The sequence below is a fragment of the Artemia franciscana genome, unplaced genomic scaffold (assembly GCF_032884065.1).
Source record: "Artemia franciscana unplaced genomic scaffold, ASM3288406v1 Scaffold_1957, whole genome shotgun sequence".
In the NCBI taxonomy this organism is placed as follows: Eukaryota; Metazoa; Arthropoda; class Branchiopoda; order Anostraca; family Artemiidae; genus Artemia; species Artemia franciscana.
In genome coordinates this window covers 1-26,711 of record NW_027063033.1, presented here as the reverse complement: position 1 = coordinate 26,711, position 26,711 = coordinate 1, and the positions used below count along the sequence as shown (strand labels likewise).

At 33.4% G+C, this 26,711-nt stretch overlaps 1 protein-coding gene across 1 annotated transcript in view; it reads left to right on the top strand.

Moving 5' to 3' along the window:
- The window catches only part of LOC136042764 (rab GDP dissociation inhibitor beta-like), a gene marked incomplete at its 3' end in the record, with an annotated part of 33,664 nt that extends 14,010 nt beyond the window's left edge, over window positions 1–19,654 (top strand). Inside the window, 4 exon segments of the mRNA XM_065727723.1 lie at window positions 9,322–9,470; window positions 13,207–13,406; window positions 17,527–17,749; window positions 19,412–19,654. Of these exon segments, the coding sequence (XP_065583795.1) occupies window positions 9,340–9,470; window positions 13,207–13,406; window positions 17,527–17,749; window positions 19,412–19,654 (797 nt within the window).
- Between the last annotated feature and the right edge of the window lie 7,057 nt (window positions 19,655–26,711).

Here is a 26,711-nt window from a genome sequence, read left to right as displayed (position 1 = left end):
CATCGATATCACTGATTTCGGACTGGCCTTTGGTGACGTATTTCCATATGTATTTGATTGTCTTTAAGGAGTTACAGTATTCAACGTTTATGTGTGCATTAAATGTTTTCAACATGCATAAAGGTGAATATGGAACAACCCAATGATTGTCTACTTCGATGGTGGTACCGTTATGTTTCTTTATTATTGCTGTTTTACCGCCATCTTCAGTAGATCTTCCTCTATATTGTGGGTAACCATCGTTGCCAGTAATTGTGTTGGGTACTAAAAGTCGAGAATATTGCTTTGTGCACCTTCCTTTGGCCATGTATGGTGATTTTTCATTCAATGCACTGCAAGGTCTATGTATCATATTTTCTACAACAATATCATATAAGCCCTTACCGACACTTTCATCAGGAATTTCAGCGGAAATCACATCGTCAATTTAATTAGAAGTAATTTTATCATGTAGCCAAATTAAAATATGTGCGTGTGGCAATCCTCGTTTTTGCCATTCCGCTGAGTACATCCAGCATCGCACTGACCCAAACACTTTAAGTTTTACTATGTAGTTTATCAGTAATTTCAACTTTTGCCGGAAGACACGGGCCGTAATGTCATGTCTATGAACCGCCGATTGTCCTTGAAGTAAAAGCTGCCGTATCTCGTCCCAAGATTGATTACATGTAAATGTAATAAATAAATCTGGACGACCATAGAGACGAACATACGCAATAGAATCTTGAGCATATTCATGCATATGACGGGGACTGCCAGCATTTGACGAAGGTAAAATCAGTAATCTTCCAACGTTTGGGGCATTACCGTCATTTACAACTTAATCTCGCAAATGAATGTATTGTTCAGAGCGGAGCTTGGTCTGATTCAGACGGATAAATAGCAAAGGTTCTGATTCAATTTTTGCATACATATCAACAATGTATTGGTGAAACAATTGACGGCATTTTAAAATATAATTGTCTTCATCCTGACGAATCATTAGTCCATAGGATTAATAATGCGTTGCGCTGCATTTTTTATCCGTTTGTTTGTTAGTGGATGGATCTTGCAATTTATTATCAAAGTGATAGCCGTCGGCTCAATCCCAAAAAATGATAGGATATTGTAGGGCATCGTAGCATCGATGAGTTTCAGCAATTCTTACCGACTGAGCGTTTCGCTTATGAAGAATAATATCTCGGGGCAAAAACTGATCACTGACCATAACGATTGCCACTTCTTCGATAGTTGGAGCATTGTATCTACGCACATACTGGCCAGTAGGCGTTTTGTCAGCGGAAATAACAATTTTATGCGTGTCAGTAGGCATCAAATCGATTGCTGTTTTGAACAGACGCACTAAATTATTATTTTCGTGGAAAAGATGTTGTAATTAGGAAACGATAGTCCTTCATTCAATTCAGAATTTCTATCACTGATGAAGTACAGTTGTAAAAATTTATGTTTCTTGCCTGAGAATGGTAGAAGGGACCCTGCTCTATGATAAATTTGCCCTTTTACTTTGAAAGTGTTGTCCCATTGTCTGTGCATATAAATAGATTGTCAGGTTTACATACTCTTGAACATGCAACATATAATTATTCATGAGAAAAACAATCCGTATTCAGATCTATACCTCATGATTCTAATGATTGCCCTTGATCTTTGTTGATGGTGATTGCTAACCGAACATTTGTAGTTTTTATGCTAAAGCCAAGGTTCGAATCTGGAACCTCTCAGACCTAGAACCTGGAACATAACGCGTTACCAACTCAGCTACTTCTGGCTTGAATACATTCGTTTTTGAATTGGTATATGATGAAATGAATTTTTGTTTTTAGTTTTTCTTTCTTTTTTTTGTAGTTTTTACCTTTTTTAGTTTTTTTTCTTATTTTGTATTCAAGGTTCGAACCAGGAACCTCTCGGACCTATAACCTGAAACAACGCTCTACCAAATCAGCTACATCGGCTTGAATACTTTGGTTTTTGAATTGGTATATGATGAAATAATTCAGACGTTATATGGGGACTTATAATGACGTCTCTCGACAGACAGACAGCGCTTCGTGCCACCCCAAAACCTAGTTTGTGGGGTCGCTTCGCCCCCACAAACGGCTCCCCGTTGCCCGCGCGGGGAACGTTCTCTTTTCTTTTTCTCCTTTATTTTGTAGTTTTTCTTTTTTTAATTTTTTTTTCTTTTTCAGTTTTTAGTTTTTTTTTTTATTAGTTTTTAGTTTTTCTTTCTTTTTAGTTTTTTTTGTAGTTTTTACCTTTTTTTAGTTTTCTTTTTTAGTTTTTAGTTTTTTTACCTTTTATTAGTTTTTTTAGTTTTTTTGCTGTTTTAGTTTTTTTTAGTTTTTTTTCTTTTTAATTTTTTTTGTAGTTTTTACCTTTTTTAGTTTTTTCTTCTTTTGTATTCAAGGTTCGAACCTGGAACCTCTCGAACCTAGAACCTGGAACATAACGCGTTACCAACTCAGCTACATCGGCTTGAATACTTTCGTTTTTGAATTGGTATATGATGAAATTATTCAGACGTCATATGCGGACAGACAGACATAAATATATGCACCCCCCAAGCCCCTCCGCGCGCGTAAGTCGTTACGTGCCATATTAGTTACGCGCCATTGTAGTTGTGTCCCTGTGTCCCACCTGTGGGTTTTCTACCTTTTTTATTTTTTTGCTTTCTCCGGCGTCCCCGTTGTAGTTGTGTGCCTGTGTCCCGGTCGTCATTTATATTCCCTGTGTCCCGGTCGTTATTTGTGTCCCGGTGTCCCACTCTGTAATTTCTCTTTGAGTGTCCCGTTCGTCATTTATATTCCCTGTGTCCCGGTTTCCCAGTCTCTAATTTCTCTTTGAGTGTCCCGGTCGTCATTTATATTCCCTGTGTCCCGGTGTCCCGGTTGTCATTTGTGTCCCGGTCTATAATTTCTCTTTGAGTGTCCCGGTTGTCACTTATATTTCCTGTGTCCCGGTCGTCATTTGTGTCCCGGTGTCCCGGTGTCCCGGTCTGTAGTGCCATCTTACAATGACGTCATATACAAAGCCTTATATACTTATAATGACGTCATATGCAAACCCACAAACAAACGAACATGCATACATACAACTTAGTTTTATATATATAGACATGGTTTCTTGTTTAGTTTTTCTTTTTTAGTTCTGCAGCTTTTTTATTTTTTTTAGCTTTTTTTTCTTTTTGGTTTTTTACTTTTTTTTAGCTTTTTTCGCGCCATATTAGCTAGACTTTGTTCATGTATCGGAAATGAAAGAGTTCGCCACACAGCACAGAATTCGCCCACAATCCTGACGAATCATTATTCTGCAGCCATAATAGTTCATTGCGCTGCATTTCTTATCCATTTCTTTGTTAGTGGCTGGATTTATCAATTTAATATTAAAGTAATAGCCGTCGGCTCCCTCCTAAAAAAGGATAGGATATTGTAGGGCATCGTAGCATCGATGAGTTTTCAGTAATTCTTGTCAACTGATTGTTTTGCCTATAAATAATATATCTCGAGGTAAGAACTGATCACCGACGATAACGATTGCCACTTCGTTGGTATTTGGAGCATTGTATCTGGGCACTTGCTCAGCATGTGCATCTACTTACTATGTCAGCTCTGTCAGCTGTAAGCCTGGTTTTGCGTTGCTCTGATGGCTCCTCGATACGCCTTCGTTGATGTAAAGCAGTAAACGTGGTTTCGCGTTGCTCTAGTGATTCCTCCATACGCCTTCTTTTTTTACTATCTCTGTCAGCTGCAAGCCTGGTTTTGTGTTGCTCTAGTGATTCCTCGACACGCCTTCTTTTTTTACTGTCTCTGTCAGCTGCAAGCCTGGTTTCGCGTTGCTCTGGTGGTTCCTCGACACGCCTTCGTTGACGTAAATTGGACATTCCTAATCTGGCCCTTTCTCTTTGAGCCGCAAGCCTGGTTTTGCGTTGCTCTGGTGTTTCCTCCTAGTGTTCCCTTTTTGGTGATTTTATAGGATAATTTTTCTTTGACATTAGTGATACTTTCTCTTGGAGCCACAATATAATGGTACGTTTTCTCTAAGCCGCATATATTTCTATTGAATAAGACGTCATATTGAATATGACGTCATGTATTAAAATGAAAGCTTTCTTATATATCTATCTATCTATATATATAAAAATAAGTTGTCTGTCTGTCTGTGGATGGATCAGGTGACGTCACCTGAAAAAACTGGATCAGGTGACGTCAAAACTGAAAAAACTAAAAAAAGGCAAAAACTACAAAAAAAACTAAAAACTAATAAAAAAAATAAAAAAGCTAAAAAACTAAAAAAACTAAAAAAAGGCAAAAACTACAAAAAAAACTAAAAACTAATAAAAAAGCTAAAAAACTAAAAAAACTAAAAAAAGGCAAAAACTACAAAAAAAACTAAAAACTAATAAAAAAAATAAAAAAGCTAAAAAACTAAAAAAACTAAAAAAAGGTAAAAAACTAAAAACTAAAAAAAACTAAAAAAAAGGAAAAAACTGAAAAATAAGCTAAAATAAAGGTAAAAACCAATAAAAAACTAAAAAAAAAACTGAAAAAACTAAAAAAAGGCAAAAACTACAAAAAAAACTAAAAACTAATAAAAAAAGTAAAAAAGCTAAAAAACTAAAAAAAAGGTAAAAAACTAAAAAAAATAAAAAATAAAAAAAAAATAAAAAAAAGGAAAAAACTGAAAAATAAGCTAAAATAAAGGTAAAAACCAATAAAAAACTAAAAAGAAAAAAAGGAAAAAACTAAAAAAAATTTTCATCTAAAAAACTAAAAAAAACTAAAAAAGGTAAAAACTAAAAGAACTAAAAAAGAAAAAAATAAATGACGACACTCAAAGAGAAAGCGACCAGGACAAAAGGAATGTTCGATTAGCAATCAACAAAGCAACGGGACACAGGGAGTATAAATGACGACCAGGACATAAGTAAAAAAAAAAAACTATCTATATATATAAAAATAAGTTGTCTGTGGATCTGTGGATCGTGGATCAGGTGACGTCACCTGAAAAAACTGGATCAGGTGACGTCAAAACTGAAAAAACTAAAAAAAGGCAAAAACTACAAAAAAAACTAAAAACTAATAAAAAAAATAAAAAAGCTAAAAAACTAAAAAAACTAAAAAAAGGCAAAAACTACAAAAAAAACTAAAAACTAATGAAAAAGCTAAAAAACTAAAAAAACTAAAAAAAAGGCAAAAACTACAAAAAAACTAAAAACTAATAAAAAAAATAAAAAAGCTAAAAAACTAAAAAAACTAAAAAAACTAAAAAAAGGTAAAAAACTAAAAAAACTAAAAACTAAAAAAAACTAAAAAAAAGGAAAAAACTGAAAAATAAGCTAAAATAAAGGTAAAAACCAATAAAAAACTAAAAAAAAAACTGAAAAAACTAAAAAAAGGCAAAAACTACAAAAAACTAAAAACTAATAAAAAAAGTAAAAAAGCTAAAAAACTAAAAAAAACTAAAAAAACTAAAAAAACTAAAAAAAGGTAAAAAACTAAAAAAAATAAAAAAAGGTAAAAAACTAAAAAAAATAAAAAATAAAAAAAACTAAAAAAAAAGGAAAAAACTGAAAAATAAGCTAACATAAAGGTAAAAACCAATAAAAAACTAAAAAGAAAAAAAGGAAAAAACTAAAAAAAATTTTCATCTAAAAAGCTAAAAAAAACTAAAAAAGGTAAAAACTAAAAGAACTAAAAAAGAAAAAAATAAATGACGACACTCAAAGAGAAAGCGACCAGGACAAAAGGAATGTTCGATTAGCAATCAACAAAGCACCGGGACACAGGGAGTATAAATGACGACCAGGACATAAGTAAAAAAAAAAATTAACAAAACTAAAAAGAAGGTAAAAACTACAAAAAAACTAAAAAGAAAAAAAAACTAAAAAGAAAAAAAAAACTAAAAACTAATAAAAAAACTAAAAAATCTAAAAATCTAAATAAACTAAAAAAGAAAAAAAAAGGAAAAAAATAAAGGAGAAAAACAAAACTAAAAAACGAATGTATATACAGACCGGTACACCGGGATACAAATGACGACCGGGACACAGGCAATATAAATGACGACCGGGACACAGGGACACAACTACAACGGGGACACCGGGGGAAACAGGGGGATATAAATGACGACCGGGACAAAAAAACTAAAAAGAAAAAAAAACTAAAAACTAATAAAAAAACTAAAAAATCTAAAAATCTAAATGAGCTAAAAAAGAAAAAAAAAGGAAAAAAATAAAGGAGAAAAACAAAACTAAAAAACGAATGTATATACAGACCGGGACACCGGGATACAAATGACGACCGGGACACAGGGAATATAAATGACGACCGGGACACAGGGACACAACTACAACGGGGACACCGGGGGAAACAGGAGGATGTAAATGACGACCGGGACACCGGGACAGGGAATGGTCGATTAGCAATCACCATCAACAAAGCTCAAGGGCAATCATTAGAATCATGAGGTATAGATCTGAATACAGATTGTTTTCCCATGGACCATTATATGTTGCATGTTCAAGAGTCGGTAAACCTGACAATCTATTTATATGCAAAGACAATGGGACAGCAAAGAATGTTGTATATTCGCAAGTTTTACGTAGTTAAAACCATATATATATATATATATATATATATATATATATATATATATATATATATATATATATATATATATATATATATATATATATATATATATATATATATATATATATATATATATATATATATATATATATATATATATATATATATATATATATCTATCTATCTATCTATCTATATTCACAGGTGGGACATAGGGACACAACTACAATGGCGCGTAACTATTATGGCGCGTAACGACTTACGCGCGCGGGGGGGCTTGGGGGGGGCGCGAAGCGCCCCCACCAACTAGGTGTTGGGGTGGCGCGAAGCGCCACCCCAACAGCTAGTATATATATATATATAAATCTATATATTGACGTCATATTGTAACAGATAACAGACTTGGTGATATTTTCTCTTTGAGTATATAGATGACGTCACCCTGTAACAGATAGATAACAGCCATTACATTTATATATATATATAGATATACACATATATAAAAAATATACACATTTTGTACATAAAAGGGTATAAAAATATACCCTTTACGGTATGTATAATGTGTAATTAGCTGGGAAATCTTAGTGATTCTCGGGAAGAAACGAGAAAAAAGATAAAATCAATTTTCCCTTTTGCCCATAAGTATTTCTATTGAATAAGACGTCATATTGAATATGACGTCATGTATTAAAATGAAAGCTTTCTTATATATATATACTAGCTGTTGGGGTGGCGCTTCGCGCCACCCCAACACCTAGTTGGTGGGGGCGCTTCGCGCCCCCCCCCAAGCCCCCCCGCGCGCGTAAGTCGTTACGCGCCATATTAGTTACGCGCCATTGTAGTTGTGTCCCTATGTCCCACCTGTGAATATAGATAGATATATATATATATATATATATATATATATATATATATATATATATATATATATATATATATGTTTTTAACTACGTAAAACTTGCGAATATACAACATTCTTTGCTGTCCCATTGTCTGTGCATATAAATAGATTGTCAGGTTTACCGACTCTTGAACATGCAACATATAATGGTCCATGGGAAAACAATCCGTATTCAGATCTATACCTCATGATTCTAATGATTGCCCTTGAGCTTTGTTGATGGTGATTGCTAATCGACCATTCCCTGAGTCGCCATCGTCATTTATATATCCCCCTGTGCACCCCGGCGTCCCCTTTGTAGTTATGTCCCTGTGTCCCGGTCGTCATTTATATTCCCTGTGTCCCGGTCGTCATTTGTGTCCCGGTGTTCCAGTCTGTGATTTCTCTTTGAGTGTCCCGGGCGTCATTTATATTCCTTGTGTCCCGGTGTCCCGGTCGTCATTTATATCCCCCTGTGCCCCCCGGCGTCCCCATTGTAGTTGTGTCCCTGTGTCCCGGTCGTCATTTATAGTCCCTGTGTCCCGGTCGTCATTTGTATCCCGGTGTCCCGGTCTGCATATACATTCGTTTTTTAGTTTTGTTTTTCTCCTTTATTTTTTTCCTTTTTTCTTTTTTTTCTTTTTTAGTTTATTTAGATTTTTAGATTTTTTTTTATATTTATTAATATTTTTTTAGTTTTCTTTTTCTCTTATTTTTCAGTTTTTTCCTTTTTTTAGTTTTTTCTTTTTTAGTTTTTTTTTGTTTTTTACCTTTTTTTAGTTTTTTTAGTTTTTTAGCTTTTTTAGTTTTTTTATTAGTTTTTAGTTTTTTTTTAGTTTTTGCCCTTTTTTTAGTTTTTTCAGTTTTTTTTAGTTTTTAGTTTTTTACCTTTTTTTAGTTTTTTTAGTTTTTTAGCTTTTTTAGTTTTTTTTCTTTTTAGTTTTTTTGTAGTTTTTACCTTTTTTAGTTTTTTTTCTTCTTTTGTATTAGTGTGAAATAATTCAGACGTCATATGCGGACAAACACGACGTCACTCGACAGACAGACAGACAGACATAACCCACAAACAACTTATTTTTGTATATATTTATTCATATGTTTTTAGTTTTCTTTTTCTCTTTTATTTTTCAGTTTTTTCCTTTTTTTTAGTTTTTTTCTTTTTTAGTTTTTAGTTTTTTTTAGTTTTTTACCTTTTTTTAGTTTTTTTTAGTTTTTTTAGTTTTTTAGCTTTTTTAGTTTTTTTATTAGTTTTTAGTTTTTTTGTAGTTTTTGCCTTTTTTTATTTTTTTCAGTTTTTTTTTAGTTATTAGATTTTTACCTTTTTTTAGTTTTTTTTAGTTTTTTAGCTTTTTTAGTTTTTTTTCTTTTTAGTTTTTTTTGTAGTTTTTACCTTTTTTAGTTTTTTTCTTCTTTTGTATTAGTTTGAAATAATTCAGACGTCATATGCGAACAAACATGACGTCACCTGATCCACAGATCCACACACAGACAACTTATTTTTATATATATAGATATATAAATCTATATATTGACGTCATATTGTAACAGATAACAGACTTGGTGATATTTTCTCTTTGAGTATATAGATGACGTCATCCTGTAACAGATAGATAACAGCCATTACATTTATATATATATATAGATATACACATATATAAAAAATATACACATTTTGTACATAAAAGGGTATAAAAATATACCCTTTACGGTATGTATAATGTGTAATTAGCTGGGAAATCTTAGTGATTCTCGGGAAGAAACGAGAAAAAAGATAAAATCAATTTTCCCTTTTGCCCATAAGTATTTTAAATTCTGATTATTGTAATATCAGTGTTTCTTTGGATTTTGCAGGAATGTTTATTGACGGGCATGTTGCAAATAAGCGGGAAAAAAGTTCTTCATTTAAATAGATGGAAAAAAGCTGTTCCATTTTGGAAGAAATGGAAACTCCCTTCTCCTGAGCCTCATATCCAAAGTGCACCTCTCGATAGGAGAGAAAGGTAAGCAAATGTTGGCAAATATCAAAGTATTTTAATTCAGTTTAGTAGTGGGAATATAATATTCTTTCTTAGTGAAATTTTTCAATTGAGGTAAGCAGCAACACTAAAACTCAAACGAACAGAAATTATTCTGTGTAAGAGGGAGGCTGCCCCCTCCTCAACACTTTTCTCTTTCTATTAAAGTTTTTTAGTACTTTTAAAAAAGTCTTTGATTCTAATTAAATGGCCTTTTTATTTCAGGAGTTGTTATTAAAAAGTTAGGACACCTGGTCACCTATAAAGGGTACGCGAATTTTTCATTTCTGTTCAAATGATTCCTCTCCTGATCTTCTGGGACCATTGCTTCAATATCGATCGCCCCTGGGAAAAACAAACAAATAAGCATGCATCCATGATCTTTTTTCTGGTAAATTCTGCTTTTTTTCAGATGGGGGCTTGAAACATCTAAAGTAGGGTTCTTTTGTACACTGAATCTGATGATACAATTTTCAGGGGGCGTTTCCCCCTATTTTAAATTTAGGCAAATTCTCCCAGGCTTTTAGCTTTCGATGAGTAGCATTAAATGAGTAGATTCTTCTAATGCATCTATTGCTATCAAAATTTTGTTTTTTTTAGTGTTTTGGATACTATTAGGCAGAGTTCCGTCTTATTTACAGTTCATTACGACAAACTGTTTGATGATATGATTAAAGATCTAAATAAGCACCTGTTATATGTTATCAGGTATGGTATATATGCCATAGTTTCTATATTCAAGTCCTCTGTGAACTGCTTATATTAAAAAAGTAGTCTTGTGGACATAAATTTCTTAGGAATGAAGGTCTTACTTAATATGGATATTAATCAACTATTAATGTACCATCAGGCAGAAAACAAATGAGTCAAATTTAATGTTTAATTTGAGCTTACCTGGCTTAGTAATATTGATCTGCTGCTAGATAACTTATAGAATATGGTATTTGACAAAAGATTTTCAAAACTATTTTATTGAGTATTTTCATGTTTTTTGCTGTATTGAACCAGTTGGGTGGTAGTAGTGTTTGTCTCCCCCTCTCCTAGAGTTTTTGCTATCCTTATATTTTGAAAAATACCTCTTTTGGCTATCTTATTTGAAAACATGCTTTTTTATATTTTCATTGAAAAAAAAAGAAATAACGACAACTTTGCCCTCGTTCCGCCTGAATTTTCTTGACCCGACACCAGTATGAGGGGATGGCTTCTCTTTTATGTGATTTTGGTCTCTCGATGTTAATTCTTTTAGAACAATTTATAAATAAAGCTTCACATCCTGTTCTTAAGCATGACCTGCCTGTATCATAAAAAACTTGCTTATATTGCATGTCCTTTCAGTAAACAAACTGTATCTTTGGAATAGTTTTACAGAATAGCCCAAATTGAGGCAAAAGAAAGGCTAGATAGTTTCCTAAAGAAAAAGGGTGAAAGAATGGCTGTAGTTGCTTACTAAAAAACTTCTATTTTCAGAATATAAAACATCCAGAGATCGTAAATTAATTGAATTTAGTTTTTCTTCAATAATTTTTCTGTTTGCGAGTTCAATCTTCTAAACCTGTTTGGTACTTCTTAAGCTTATAATTGCTCATTTATTTTCTTTAACTAGTGCTTTTGACTTCACCATCTCAACATGGAAATTTTAGCAGGTAAATTACAAAATTGTCTAGGTTAAATAATTGCTTTCTGGATCAACTTTCTTTGGTATTTCAAAGAAGTAGTTAAGCTGTTTAAATCGAACTTTTAGTATGCAGCTCAATTAGCAATTGAAAATCTCTCACGGTTTTTGTTCAGCTAGACTAAAAACTTTCTTTTTATATATTAACAAACATTGGTCCACATAGTCGCTGCCTAGCAATACTGTGTTTTACATCCTGAAATTGCTAATTAACTTAACCATATATACATAAATAGCACCTTTGAAGCAATTCAGTCTATCAAATCAAGTATTCCCTTTTATATATTTTATGATTTACAACTTCTTTTTATATTATTTTCTGCTTTATCTTCTTACAAAATACTATATCTGCCTTTTCAGAACTCTCTATTTTCCTAATGATTAAACCTATAGTAAAAATTAGGATATCAATACGAACTACACGTTCAATATATTCATAAAGAGTTTCTGTTGAAAAATATGAAGAAACCATATAGAAAAGTAAGGTAAATTAAGTTAATACCCCCCCCCCCCAGCAAAAAATTAATATTCCTGACTCTTAGCTCAAATTGAAGACCAGCCAGTTCAGCTTCTTAAACTGGTGATCGTGGTATTCTTTTGTCTGTTATAAGACTGCTGGATCCCACAAATGAAGCAGGTAGACCACATTTACCCGTGTGGGAGTTGGTTCTAGATGCTGGATCAAATGAATTATCGTGGAACTTCACGTTTTCCCCTGCATGACATTTCTGTGCTGACTAGAGAGGAGGATTTTTGCATCTGCAATACAGATGCTTTAGTTTCTAACTTCCAAAGTGGTGATTTTTTGCTTGTGTTGGCTAAATTTTTCTTATTTGATGGAGTTTAAACCTTTATTGAAGTAGAAATGCCTATTCAACAAACAATATAACCTAGTAGAGAGTACTTTGACAGAAAGTTAGTTGCTGAACTGTTTGGCAAATCATCATTTGTGCTGATATTAGTTTGGCATCAGTATTCCTTCCTTTGATTTTAACTGCATTAAATCGAAAATTAGAATTTATTTTTCTTATGGGAGGGGGGCATAATTTGTCATTTTTTAATTTTTTTCATTGAAAATCCCCCCCCCCCCCAAAAAAAAGAAAGAAAGAAGAAGGTATTTTTCCAAATTTCAGGGAGCAAAAAATCTAGGAAGACAGAGCGCCTCTCTCCCCATTGTTGCCACTTTTATGTTTAAATTAGTTGTAAAATTAGCTTTTAATTAAATATGTATGTAGCTAAAAATATACAATATTCTAGGAAGGAGAGTGAATAGCAGCGTCAATTCAAGAAAATTTGGAGTGGGGGCAAAATATATTTTTGAATATCTAAGAATTGTCGTTCATTTAAGATTGTACAATGAAAATACCCCCAAAAAGGTATTGTTCAATGTGTAACACATGTCTCCCTGCCCCTCGCATATAACTGATGCAATTGAGAGTGATCCCCCTTTACCACCCTCCCCATTGCCCCCCGTCATTGTCTTGAATATCAGTCTTAATATTACCCTGTCCTCTGTTTGCCATTGACATCAATTTTCCTTCCATATGTTTTATTTTTGTCTTCCCTTTGGATTGGCTACCCTTTACTTCATATTATCGACGTTTAGAATCACAACTTTTTACTGAAGTCATGTAAAAAAAAACAACAAAAAAACACCTTTTTGTTGGCTTTAGATAAATCCGACTGGTCTCAAGTTTTAATAAATCTGACTTTTAGCTCAATAGCTAATGATCTACTCTCTTGTTGAACTCTTAAAGTTTGACTATTTCACTTTCCTTATTCATAAGTTTTACTGTTATGAGTTAGTTTATACCTTGCTATTCTTTGGGTCATTATGCTGCATCAGTAATATCATATCTGTACTCAGAAGAGGGGGAAATGCCATATCTCCCCCCCCCCCCCCCAATTGTCCTGAAGACTCCCTCCTCAGGGAAAATTGAAACTGTTTCCTAAAATATGCTTTTTGAGGTTATGATCCTCCCCCTTCCATCGTCTTGGAGGTCGAACCTGTGTGCATTATTGTTCTAAAGTTGTGTTTCTTTTTGTTAGAGACGGAAAGGTTGACTTAAACCCAAAGCTATTGATTGTTAATAGTCAACTTGTCAGATTAATTGACCCAGATGATAGAAGGAACCTCTTTCCAAGATCATTGCATTTCAAATCATTTGAGGGATCATATGAGTACGAGGGAGGACATATTCACAAAGTCTACCCTTATGATAAGGACAATTTAATAGATTCTCTAGGAGGTATGATTTTCTTTTCTTCTTGTGTTTTTTATATTCTAAACCTGTTTGGTACCTCTTAAACTTATAATTTATAATTTTTCTTTTAAATAGTGCTTTTGACTGAGTGCTTTTGAGTAGTGCTTTTGATTGTACAGTTTACCAACTCTTGAGCATTGCAATCTTTTAAATTGAAAAGGCAAATCCGTTGGAATCATGGAAATGCGAGGAATAAGAACAGCCTCGCCCTCTGAAGACCCTGTCAAGATTGTTGCCTCTACTACGTTTTCCAGGCAGTGGCTCGGAGTAGGTGGACTTATATTTTGTCCGTTGACATCTACCAGAAAGAAAACTAGCAATTAAACCCACAAGGAATGAGTGTACACCTAGTCCAAGGTGTTTTTTTTTTCAAGAATATCGTGGCAAATTAAATCAGAAGATTTTCTCAGATCTATCAAACAGTTCGTGGTAACGAACTGTTTGATAATTGGATTTTTATGCTGATTTTAAATATTTAAGTTTAATCAAATTTAGTCTTTGTCATCAAAAGTTACGAGCCTGAGAAAATATGCCTTATTTTGGAAAATAGGGGGTAACACCCCCTAAAAGTCATAGGATCTTAACGAAAATCAAACCATCGCATTCAGCGTATCAAAGAACCCTATAGAAAAATTTCGAGGTCCAATCTACAAAAATGTGGAATTTCGTATTTTTTGCCAGAAGACAAATCACGGGTGCGTGTTTATTTTTTTTTTTTTTTTTTCCCCAGGGGTCATCGTATCGACCAAGTGGTCCTAGAGTGTTGCAAGAGGGCTCATTCTAACGGAAATAAAAAGTTCTAGTGCCTTTTTTAAATGACTAAAAAAATTGGAGGGCACCTAGGCCCCCTCCCACGCTCATTTTTTCCCAAAGTCAACGGATTAAAATTTTGAGATAGCCATTTTGTTCCGCATAGTCGAAATCCCTAATAACTATGTCTTTGGGGATGACTTACCCCCCACAGTCCCTGGGGGAGGGGCTGCAAGTTACAAACTTTGACCAATGTTTACATAGAGTAATGGTTACTGGGAAGTGTACCGACGTTATCAGGGGATTTTTTTGGTTTGGGTGTGGGGTTCAGGGGAGGGGGCTATATGGGAGGATCTTTCCTTGGAGGAATATTCCATGGGGGAAGAGAAATTCAATGAAAAGGGCGCAGGACTTTCTAGTATTACTATAAAAAAAAAAACAAAGAAAATATAAACATGAAAAAGTTTTTTCAATTGAAAGTAAGGAGAAGCATTAAAACTTAAAACGAACAGAGATTATTACGCATATGAGGGGTTCTAAAAATACTTTAGCATAAAGAGCGAGGTATTTAGGAGGAGATAAATACTTCGCTCTTTATGCTAAAATTTTTTTAACTAATTTCAACTATTTATTTTACGGCCTTTCTGATTCAGGGGTCATTCTTAAAGAATTGGGACAAAACAAGATTTAGTGTGAAGAGCAAGGTATTAACGAGGGGACCAACCCTCTCATATATATAATCAAAAAATATAAGAATATAAAAGTTTGTTACGTAAGTTAATTCTTAAGTTACATATTTTTTTTACTAATAAAAACGTTCGTTAAAAATTAAAAGATCTAGTTGCCTTTTTAAGTAACCGAAAAAATTGGAGGGCAACTAGGCCTCCTTCTCCACCCCTTATTTCTCAAAATCGTCTGATCAAAACTAAGAGAAAGCCATTTAGCCAAAAAAAAGAATCAGTATGCAAATTTCATTTTAATAATTTATGTACGGAGAGCCAAAATCAGACATGCATTAATTCAAAAACTTTCAGAAATTAAATAAAAAAAACAAGTTTTTTGAAATGAAAGTAAGGAGCGACATTAAAACTTAAAACGAACAGAAATTACTCCGTATATGAAAGGGGCTTTTCCTCCTTGACACCCCACTCCTTGCGCTAAAGTTGATTCTTTCTCGCAACTCTACTTTTTAAAACAACAAAAAACGTTTAGCGTAAGGAGCGGGGTGTCGAGGAGGAAAAGCCCCTCTCATATACGGAGTAATTTCTGTTCGTTTTAAGTTTTAATGTCGCTCCTTACTTTCATTTCAAAAAACTTGTTTTTTTATTTAATTGCAATAAGATTAATCCAAGAATCTGATTCATCGAGTTTTTGTAAAATACTGTCAATTATACTTACTAAGAAATGAGATGCAGACGTGTTCGACATATTTACAAACTGCCTCGGATCAATTTTCTCCAGAATACGGTCTTTCAGCCACGCTGCAACAAAACTCTCATACACTTTGCTAAAAATGGGTGTCAAGGTGGTCGGTCGGACACCCGAAAAATCATTGGGCGCATCTTTTTTTGGTATTGGTTTGATGAACCCATTTTTCCAAATTGATGGATACTCACCTGTTTTTGTCACCTGATTAAAAAGGAGTGTTAGGGGGCCACTAAGATAATCTGAAAATGCTTTGTTGAGATCAAAGGGAATATCTACAGGGATAATGCTTGTTCTTCTAAGCCCTTTTAATAAAAAAAAAAAAAATTGTAAATTGTTTTCATATTCTTAATACACATTATGTGTTTTTGCCTGAGTGCACAACATGCAGTTGTTTTTCCCCAGAAATCATCAACTTAATTTGTTCGGTCCAATTCCCATTTGCTACAAGCACATAGCCCAAATATTTATATCTGGGGCTAATATGCAGCCTCCACGGTCTAGCCCTCAACATCGCCTTACTTATTTACGGAAAAGAACCTTGAAGCTTTAACGACTAAACTGCAAGAATGTTCATAGGCATTTATAGATGAAAAAGATGACTTGGACTCTAATTTTTGACAAATTTTACTCTAAAGTAAAAGATTGTTTTATAGAATGCTGCACCAGAAGACTTTATAATCAGCCTCGAAGAAAAAATCAACCTTTTAACCCTTGGATGACAGAAGGACTTCTGACAAGCTCCAGCCGCAAACTCTACTTATGGAAAAGATACAAAAGTTCTCCCAAAGCTCGTCACCTACAAGAATTCAAAACTCATAAGAAATGATTCAAATCATTGAATTGCACAGCGAAAAGCTCGTATTATGCGTCAAAGTTTCTGGAGTGCAAAATGGACATGAGAAAAACTTGGAAAGTCATCAATTTTGTCATTAGACACATCTCACAGTCCTGAGATTCCGACGAAGCTTGATGTTGACGGGGTACTGATCGAGGGCCCTTGTGAAATTAAGAACTCCCTTGCATCATATTTTGCTTCAGTTGACGAAAAGACTGGCAAGAGACTTGGCGGAAGCGTGATTTCCCTCGCACAAGATCAACATCTCAAGTTCATGGGACCCCCTTGCCTTAAATCTATTGTTATAGAGCTTGTATTGGAATCAGAGGTGGCAAGACAGATTCAAGGTTTAAAAGGTGCATAATTATCTGGCCCAGACTACATATAAGCTAAAGCTATGAAAGCTATATTCCCTTCAATTCTGGGCCCTCTAACAAAGCTTTTTAATCTGTCGTTTGAAAAAGGAAAGTTTCCTAGGTCCCTAAAAACTGCTAGATTGAACTTTGTCTTTTTCTGCTTCCACCCTTCTGTTCCTTTTTTTTACCATGGCCCAAAGAGGCTTTTCTTATATAGTGAAAAGTAAAATAATATTTAGTGAAATAATAGTGGTTTTCTGTGGTTTTCCTGATTCCAATCTCCCGGATGATTGGATGACCAAAAAGAGCACGGATAACCATAATTTGGTGTTGAAACTACCGATGACTCAGAGAATAAAGAAAACCGCGGAAAACTGTTCTCTTCATTCGTTTGAGCTTGAGATTCAAAATTATCTGTAGAAAATCATACAATTATATGTCAATGAAGTGTCTTTTTCAGACATACCTAAGAAGGTACACTTTTTAACACTATCTGTATTAATTTTAATTTTCCGCCATTTTTGTTGTCTGGATTTGGTTAAACGGTCTAATGAAAGAGGATCACTTCCATCGTCTTTGAAGAACTCCACCAGAAGACCACGGAAAAAGTGATTTGAGTGTCCTGGAGAATCATCTGGAGGACCATGGAAAACCACTGTAAAAATCTATTGCTATCTGTTTATTTGACTCACTATTGATAATATAACAGATATATAATTAATTTTGAATATTTTAGATTTCTATCGTAGTGAAAACTATCGTTGGATCGAGTCAGTAGTGGATGACGAAAGGAGGGATTTTGAAGATTTTTTAAAGTATATCCAAGAGTGGCAAGAAGATGACCCTAACACATGGAATGACATAGATCCAGATTCGACAACTATGTATCAAGTTTATGGATATTTTGACTTGAATCCTGGTTTCGCTGATTATACTGGGCGAGCCCTCGCTTTGTATAGGTAAGGTTATAAATAAATAATAAAAAAAATAAGTAAAATTATTGAAATATTTATAAATTGAAGATTATATAGATAAAGATGTAATTTTTATTATAGATAAAGATAAACCTAATATCCAAGCTTTAAAACCATTACATATGAGATGCGAAAAGCGAGATGGAACGGGTAAAAAAAGTGTAAAATTGGGTGTTTGGTAGTATTTTGGCTGTTTGTGTAAACCAGTGGTTCCCAATTGATTTTGGGCCGACATTCTGATGCCCTCTCGTGATACATACATTTTGTAATTTGAAATTTTGTGCGTATTCACTTACGTCCTCTAGGGATATTCTATGCTGAGGGAAAAATACCGTTTGAATACAATACCTTTTATACCATGTATAAGGTCATTGTAATGCTGGCTTGTATTTTTTTTGCTCTATATGCATTTGAATATGACGTCGTTCACATGAATTTTTATTTCTTTCAAATTTAAGGCTCTAAAGTATAGTCAGTCGAAGGGTGCTCGTTCTGCCCATGACCAACCAAAATACTGCCATGCCCCATAGGTGAGCCCTGTGGCCTATGTTGGAATTACGGGGGTCAACGGTTGGGGAATTGGACTACTTTTGTGTAATTTAAGCGAGAATATAACATTTTTATTCTCTAGAGGTAAGGCAAGTGTGGCAACAGAAATTTCAACTCTTTACATTTAATAACAAAGCAGAAAATTCCAATATTCCGTTGATATAATTAAGACGTAAATCAGGTAAAAGAACAAAAATAACTTTAAAATACGTAGTTAAAAAAGGATAAAAACCTAATTATCACTTGAGCTGATAAAGGTAATACGATTGTAATAAGGGACAATTGTGATTACGAAAAAAAAAAATGAAACCCATTATTTCAGGGAGCACCACTTATAGAAAATTGAATTTCCAAGCCAATGCAAAATTTCATGTTTTACATGAGTGTGTTTTTCATTCTTTTTTTCTTTTTTTTTTTATCGTATACCATATGGTTTCTCGCCATGGGTGATTGTATTAAACCAGTCGTTAATTTCGGGCAGTGACAATAAACAAATCGACACTTGCACACCTAACAATAACACATGATGATACAATAACATAACAAAAACAAAAAACAGACATAGCAAGAAACATAATATAAAGATAATAGTACATAATATTGTACACATAATTATAATAAAACTCTCCGTTATAACGGGAGTTCCAAGTGTACTTAACTCTCTAGGACTACCAATCAAATGCGTGAATGTGAGAAGCAAAAATGAATTAACATAATAAAAAATTCTACTACATACTTAATTACTTACTAAGACAAGGCACAGGCTATTCAGCCCAAATTGGCATCTAGAAGTTCCTTGACCAGTTTTGCTAAAGTGATCTGTCCTCTACTTGCGATCGAACGAGTTCAAGCCACGATTTGTCCCACTTGAAGCCATATTGCTGGAAACCGCCTAGTGATTCAAAGTCCTTTGACACGATTTTCTACCATAACTTGATCTGGCCTCCTGTTGGAGGGAGGCCCTGCAGTACGCTTGTTTGGATCTCCCCTGTGTGTCGCACCACATGACCAAACCACTTGAGGCATCTTTTCTTGGTCATGCTGGAAATTCTGATTCTTTTTGACTAACCAACTAAGGTTTGATATTTTATTTTCCAGGGATGATACATACTTAAATCGTCCTGCTAGGGAAACTTTCCGAAGAATTAAGATATACAGCAAGTCCCTGGCTTGCTATGACGAGCCAGGGTCGCTATGGCTCTTTATGGCGAGCACAGACTATGAAGGTTATAGATCGGTGTTTGAAGGAGTTGAGGAGGATCGTCAATCCTTCTTGCCAGGAGCAGCTTCAGAATTTCGGGTTTTTGAGGATATTCCGCATTTAGTTCAAGGATTTGCTGGGTAAGTTAGAGCTTGTGTTTTCTTTTATTTACATTTGTGATTGTGAGCATTTGAATTATTGCGATATATTAATTGTTTTTGGGGTTATACGACTTACCAAAATCAAACTTTATCCCTAAGAAAACTTGAAATGTTTTAGCTACTTAGTTAGTAGCTCACCAGGTTACTGACCACTTCTACAGCGGCCCATAATTGACCAATTCTTCTAAGTAAAAATTAGTTCAAAATCTTGTGCTTAACCTAATTAGAGAACAGAAAAGTCGTAATACTTACGTAATGATGGCTAACTGCACCGAAAATATAATTAAAGTTATAAAAGTTGGTCTTGAAAAATATGAACACTTGTTTTTTAACAAAATTAATCTAGTAATTAGAATAACTTTTTTAGTTGCAGCAATAGCTGCAACCATGAAAACGTGAACTCTGGGCTGTGGTGATCAAAGCTTATAACCTTTTTTTGGAAGAAATTATGCTAATTGCTGTTTCAAGAATGGTATACCTATATCGTGTTTTATAATTCAGTATAAAACGGCTAGGAAAGGAAACGCTCAAGTATTTGAAGCCTGAAACCCATCAAAATTAGATCCATGTTGAACAATAAAACCATAGTCAAAAACACTTAATTGAGGATTTATTTCTTCAGGAATCATTTCATGAGTTTTTGTTACCCTGTGTAAATTGATGGGCTTATTTGACAGATTTTTATTTATTTATTTGATTTTTGAAAAATATTCGTTCATTGTCCTATATGGAGGAAGAAATGGCACTTATGATGTCATTGTATTTGTTTTCTTTGTCATCACTAAAGGCCTACTCGAAAGTCGACTATCTATATATATAAAAATAAGTTGTATAGAATACAACTTATATAATACCCGCCAAGCCCCCCCGCGCGCATAAGTCGTTACGTGCCATTGTAGTTGTGTCCCTGTGTCCCACCTGTGAATATAGATATATATATATATATATATATATATATATATATATATATATATATAATATATATATATATATATATATTTACGTTTTAACTACGTAAAACTTGGAAATATGCAACATTCTTCACTGTCCCATTGTCTGTGCATATACAACTTTTTCAAACAAACAAACATGCATAGATACAACTTATTTTTATATAGATAGACACGCGTTCTTTTTTTACTATCTCTATCAGCTGCAAGCCTGGTTTCGCGTTGCAAACATGACCTCATGTTCGCCTCAAAAGATGACTCAAAAGATTTTTATCTTTTTTCGTATTTTTCCTTTTTTTAGTTTTTATTTTTTGACGTCATGTTGAATGTGACGTCATGTATAGTTTCTTTTTTTAGTTTTTTTCCTTTTTTAGTTTTTTTCTTTTTTTCTTCTTCTTTTTTTAGTTTTTTTTCATTTTTTTTCTTTTTTAGTTTTTTTCATCTTTAGTTTTTCTTTTAATTTTTGTTTCAGTTTTTTTTTTTCTTTTCAGTTTTTTTTCTTCTTTTTTTTTGTTTTTTACCTAATTTAGGTTTTATAATTTTTTCTTTTTTAGTTTTCTTTTCTTTTTTGTTTTTTTTCTTTTTAGTTTTTACATATTTTTTATTTTTTTATTTTTATTTGTTTTTGTTTTTTTCCTTTTAGTTTTTTTTCTTTTAGTCTTTTTTTTTGTTTTTTTCTTTTCTTTAGTTTTGTTTTTGTCAAATTTTTAGTTTTTTCCTTTTATGTTTATATTTTTTTAATTTTTCCTTATTTTTAGTTTTTTCTTCTTTTTAGTTTCTTCTTTTCTTTTATTATTTTCTTTTTTAGTTGTTCTTTTTTTGTTGTTTTTTTAGTTTTTTTTCCTTTTTTTTAGTTTTCTTTTAGTTTTTTTTTTCAGTTTTTATTATTGAAGATAGTTTTTAATTCTTTTAAGTTTTTTTTAGTTAGTTTCTTTCATATCTTGACGTCATACTTAGTGACAGGACAGACGGACACTACATTTTTAGATATATACTAGCTGTTGGTGTGGTGCTTTGCGCCCCCCCCATCCCCCCCCCCGTGCGCGTAAGTCGTTACGCGCTATATTAGTTACGTGCCATTGTAGTTGTGTCTCTGTGTCCCAACTGTGAATATAGATAGATATTGTATCCCTGTGCCCCACCTGTGAATATAGATAGATATATATATGTTTTTAACTACGTAAAACTTGCGAATATACAACATTCTTCGCTGTCCCATTGTCTGTGCATATAAATAGATTGTCAGGTTTACCGACTCTTGAACATGCAATATATAATTGTCCATGGGAAAAAACAATCCGTATTCAGATCTATACCTCATTATTCTAATGATTGCCCTTGAGCTTTGTTGATGGTGATTGCTATTCGAATATTCCCTGTGTCCCCGGTCGTCATTTATATATCCCCCCCTGTACCCCCCGGTGTCCGCGTTGTAGTTGTGTCCCTGTGTCCCGGTCGTCATTTATATTCCCTGTGTCCCGGTCGTTATTTGTGTCCCAGTCTGTAATTTCTCTTTGAGTGTCCCGGTCGTCATTTGTGTCCCGTAATTCTGTAATTTCGTCAGTCGACAAACATGACGCCAGTCGACAAACAACTTAATGACGACATACAGCTCAATCCTTATAATGACGTCAGTCGACAAATATGACGTCATTGGACACACAAACATGACGTCAGTCGACAGACACACAAACAAACAACTTATTTATATATATAATATATATATAGATAGATATGTTTTTAACTACGTAAAACTTGCGAATATACAACATTCTTCGTTTTCCCATTGTCTGTGCATATAAATAGATTGTCAGGTTTACCGACTCTTGAACATGCAATTATATAATTGTCCATGGGAAAAACAACCCATATTCAGATCTATACCGCATTTTTCTAATGATTGCCCTTGAGCTTTGTTGATGGTGACTGCTAATCGAACATTCCCTGTGTCCCCGTCGTCATTTATATATCCCCCCTTTGCCCCCAGTGTCCCCGTTGTAGTTGTCCCTGTGTCCCGGTAGTCATTTTATATTCACTGTGTCCCGATCGTCATTTGTGTCCCGGTGTCCCAGTCTGTAATTTTTCTTTGAGTGTCCCGGTCGTCATTTGCATTCCCTGTGTCCCGGTCGTCATTTTTGTCCCGGTGTCCCGGTCTGTAGCGTCATCTTATAATGACGTCATATACAAAGCCTTATGTACTTATAATTACGTCATATGCAAACCCACAAACACACAAACATCCATACATACAACTTATTTTAATATGTATAGATATAATTTTTTTAGTTTTTTCTTTTTTAGTTTTCTTAGTTTTTCTTCTTTTTTAGTTTTTTCTTTTTTTTTAGTTTCTTCTTTTTTAGTTTTTTCTTCTTTTTTCAGTTTTTTCTTTTTAGTTATTCTTTTTAGTTTTTTCTTTTTTTAGTTTTTTCCTTTTTTAGTTTTTTCTTTTTTTGTTTTTTTTAGTTTTTATCTTTTTTTAGTTTTTTTTATATTTTTGTTTTTTATTTTTTAGTTTTTTTCTTTTTTTTAGTTTTTTTAGTTTTTTTTCTTAGTTTTTTTACCATTTTTTTCTTTTTTAGTTTTCATTTTCTTCTTTATTTTTTAGACGTCATATGCAAACCCTCAAACACACAAAAAAAACAAAGATGCTTTTTTTTTCTTTTATAGTTTTTTTCTATTTTTTAGTTTTGTACCTTTTTTTTCTTTTTTAGTTTTTTTCTTCTTCTTTATTTTTCAGACGTCATATGCGGACAAACAAACTCACATATGTGGACATCCGCAAAACATAGATAGTTTTTTTAGTTTTTTTTTTTTTTGTTTTTTTTTCTTTAAAATTTGTTTTATAGTTTTTTACCTTTTTTTTGTTTTTTTTTTTTTTGTTCTTTTTGTAAGTTTTCTTTTTCTTCTTTATTTTTAATTTTTTCTTTTCTTAGTTGTTTTCTTTTTTTTTTGTTTTTCTTTTTAGTTTTTATATTTTTTTTTTTTAGTTTTTTGATTTTTTTCGTTTTTCTTTTTCTTTTTTTAGTTTTTTTTTTCTTTTTTAGTTTTTTTTTATATTTTCTTTTATTCCTTTTTGGTTTCTTCTTTTTTTTACTCTTTTGTGTTTTAGTTTTTTTCTTTTTCTTTTTTAGGTCTCTTCTTTTTTTAATTTGTATTCTTTTTAGTTTTTATCTTTTTTTTCCTTTTAGGTTTTTTCTTCTTTTTTTAGTTTTCTTTTTATGGCACTTGTTATTAACCAATTGACATATAGCAATCGCAAATTCTGTCGGTCTGTCGGTCCCGGTTTTACTACTTTAGGCACTTCCAGGTAAGCTAGGACGATGAAATTTGGCAGGCGTATCAGGGACCGGACCTGATTAAATTAGAAATAGGTCGTTTTCCCGATTTGACCATCTGGGGAGTGGGGAGCCCGTTAATTGAAAAATTGAAGTATTTTTAACTTAGGAACGATTGATCAGATCTTAATGAAATTTGATGTTTGGAAGGATATCGTGTCTAAGAGCTATTATTTTCAATCCCGACCGGATCTGGTGACATTGAGGGGGGGGGGAGTTTGGAGGGGGAAACCTAAAATCTTTGAAAACACTTAGAGTGGAGGGATCGGGATGACACTTCGTGGGAAAAAATAAACACAAGTCCTAGATACATGATTGACATAACCGGAACGGATCCGCTCTCTTTGGGGTAGTTAGGGAGGATGGGGGTTCATTCTGAAAAATTAAAAAAAATGCGGTATTTTTAACTTACGAACGGGTGATCGGATCTAAATGAAATTTGATATTTGGAAGGATATCTTTTATCAGAGCTCTTACTTTAAATCCCGACCGGATCTGGTGACATTGGGGGGTGGGGAGGGGAAAACCTAAAACCTTGGAAAACACTTAGAGTGGAGGGATCGGGATGAAACTTGGTGGGAAAAATAAGCACAAGTTCTAGATACATGATTGACATAACCAGGACGGATCCGCTTCTCTTTGGGTTAGTTGGGGGGGGGGATTGTAAATTCTGAAAAATTAGAAAAAATGAGGTATTTTTAACTTGCGAACGGGTGATCGGTTCTCAATGAAATTTTATATTTAGAAAGATATCGTGTCTCAAAGCTCTTATTTAAATCCTGGCTGGATCTGGTGACATTGGAGGGGGAAACCTAAAACTTGGAAAATTGGGGTATTAATATCTTACGAATAGGTGATCGGATCTTAATGAAATTTGATATTTAGAAGGAATTCATGTCTTACAGCTCTTATTTCAAATCCCGACCAGATCTTTGACATTGGGGGGAGTTGGAGGGGAAATCTTGGAAAAACACTGTAAAGTACTCCCTCTAATACTTCACTGTAAATTGTGACTCTATTTCTCTCTGTAAATTGTTTCTCTATTGCTCTGTGCTCTCTTCTTTAGATTCTATTGGCAGCGTTGGCCTAAAATCTGGGGTTCGACCGGTAGAGGATTTCAAGTGTCTCTAACTTTCATTAAGTTTATGTGTAGAGTATAAAAATGTTTATTTACACATATAATACTTTAAATGTACGCACGACGAGGACAGACACAGAATAAGAACTGAATAAAATAATCTATAACGCTGGCTTATATACACTGAAACAAGGAAACAAACATTGAAGCATGTGACAGGAACTGACCTATTTTAATCTGCCAGTTCCTGCAAATATTCAAAATTTATAATATTAATGTTGTCATCTAGGAAGTGGGAATTTCACAGAACTTAATTATGATTAAGACTTTAATTATGTATCTAACCTACTTTCACTACTTTCAAAGTTTACAGATTTTCCCCTGGGTTTTCAAAAAAAAAAAAATTTCAAAAAAATGGTTTTCTATCCTCAAACAAAGGTACACTTAATAAAAACACAAAATAAAATACTGGTAATAAAACTGAACAGCAAGACACAAGAAAATATTGTCCCAATTGACAATTTATTCATTTCACTTTATTCTGTCACGCTCAGTTCGCATAGAATTCGCATAACTACTCCCAATAGTAAAAATTTGAACATCAAAAGAATATCTTTAAAAATAACTTATGTTTGAACATAAGACCTAAAAAAATATGATAATTTCAAATTTAAGAAAATGATTTTTTTTTTCCTTTCTTTCACCAAAGCTTTAATTCTTCGAAAATTATTCGTTATATATCAAAAGGAAGTAAATATCCCATTTGAGAAAAATTGCTACAAAGCATTCACTTGCCATATTTATCTTTCTATATTCCATCTCACAGAAAGTGTTTCTTCTGTCTAGTTAATCAGTACAAAATCTATCTATCTATTCTATTCCCAATACCATTTACCGAAATACCATATCCAACCCCTACTAATCTCTATATTAGGCCCACTGTTCTTACCTCTGTAATAATAATTTTCAATACACTCGAACTTTAGTGCTCATTCTTTCAAACATAAAAGTACGGCTCACTGGGTCTAATGTTTGCCAATTTTATTGCTGAGTCTACTAGGACACTTGACAAGACTAATTTAGCTTTTCTAGGGATCCCCCCTGCGTCCCCGTTGTAGTTGTGTCCCTGTGTCCCGGTCGTTATTTATATTCCCTGTGTCCCGGTCGTTATTTGTGTCCCGGTGTCCCAGCCTGTAATTTCTCTTTGAGTGTCCCGTTCGTCATTTATATTCCCTGTTTCCCGGTCGTCATTTGTGTCCCGGTGTCCCGGTCTGTAATTCCGTCTGTCGACAAACATGACGTCAGTCGACAAACAACTTCATGACGGAATAATGCTCAATCCTCATAATGACGTCAGTCGACAAACATGACATCAGTCGACACACAAACATGAAGTCAGTCAACAGAAATACAACTTATTTTTATATATATATTATAGATATGGGTATAGTTCCTTTTTTAGTTTTAAATTTTTTTAGTTTTTTTTAGCTTTTTTTTTCTTTTTAGTTTTTTTACCTTCTTATGGCACTTGGTATTAACCAAGTAACATATAGCAATCGCAAATTTTGTTGGTCAATGTTCATTCTAACATTGACAGTTGGAAAAATCTTCAACGTGCCAAGCATGCTAAAGCTCAACAATTTATAATAAACCTTAAAATTTTAAGTATCTGT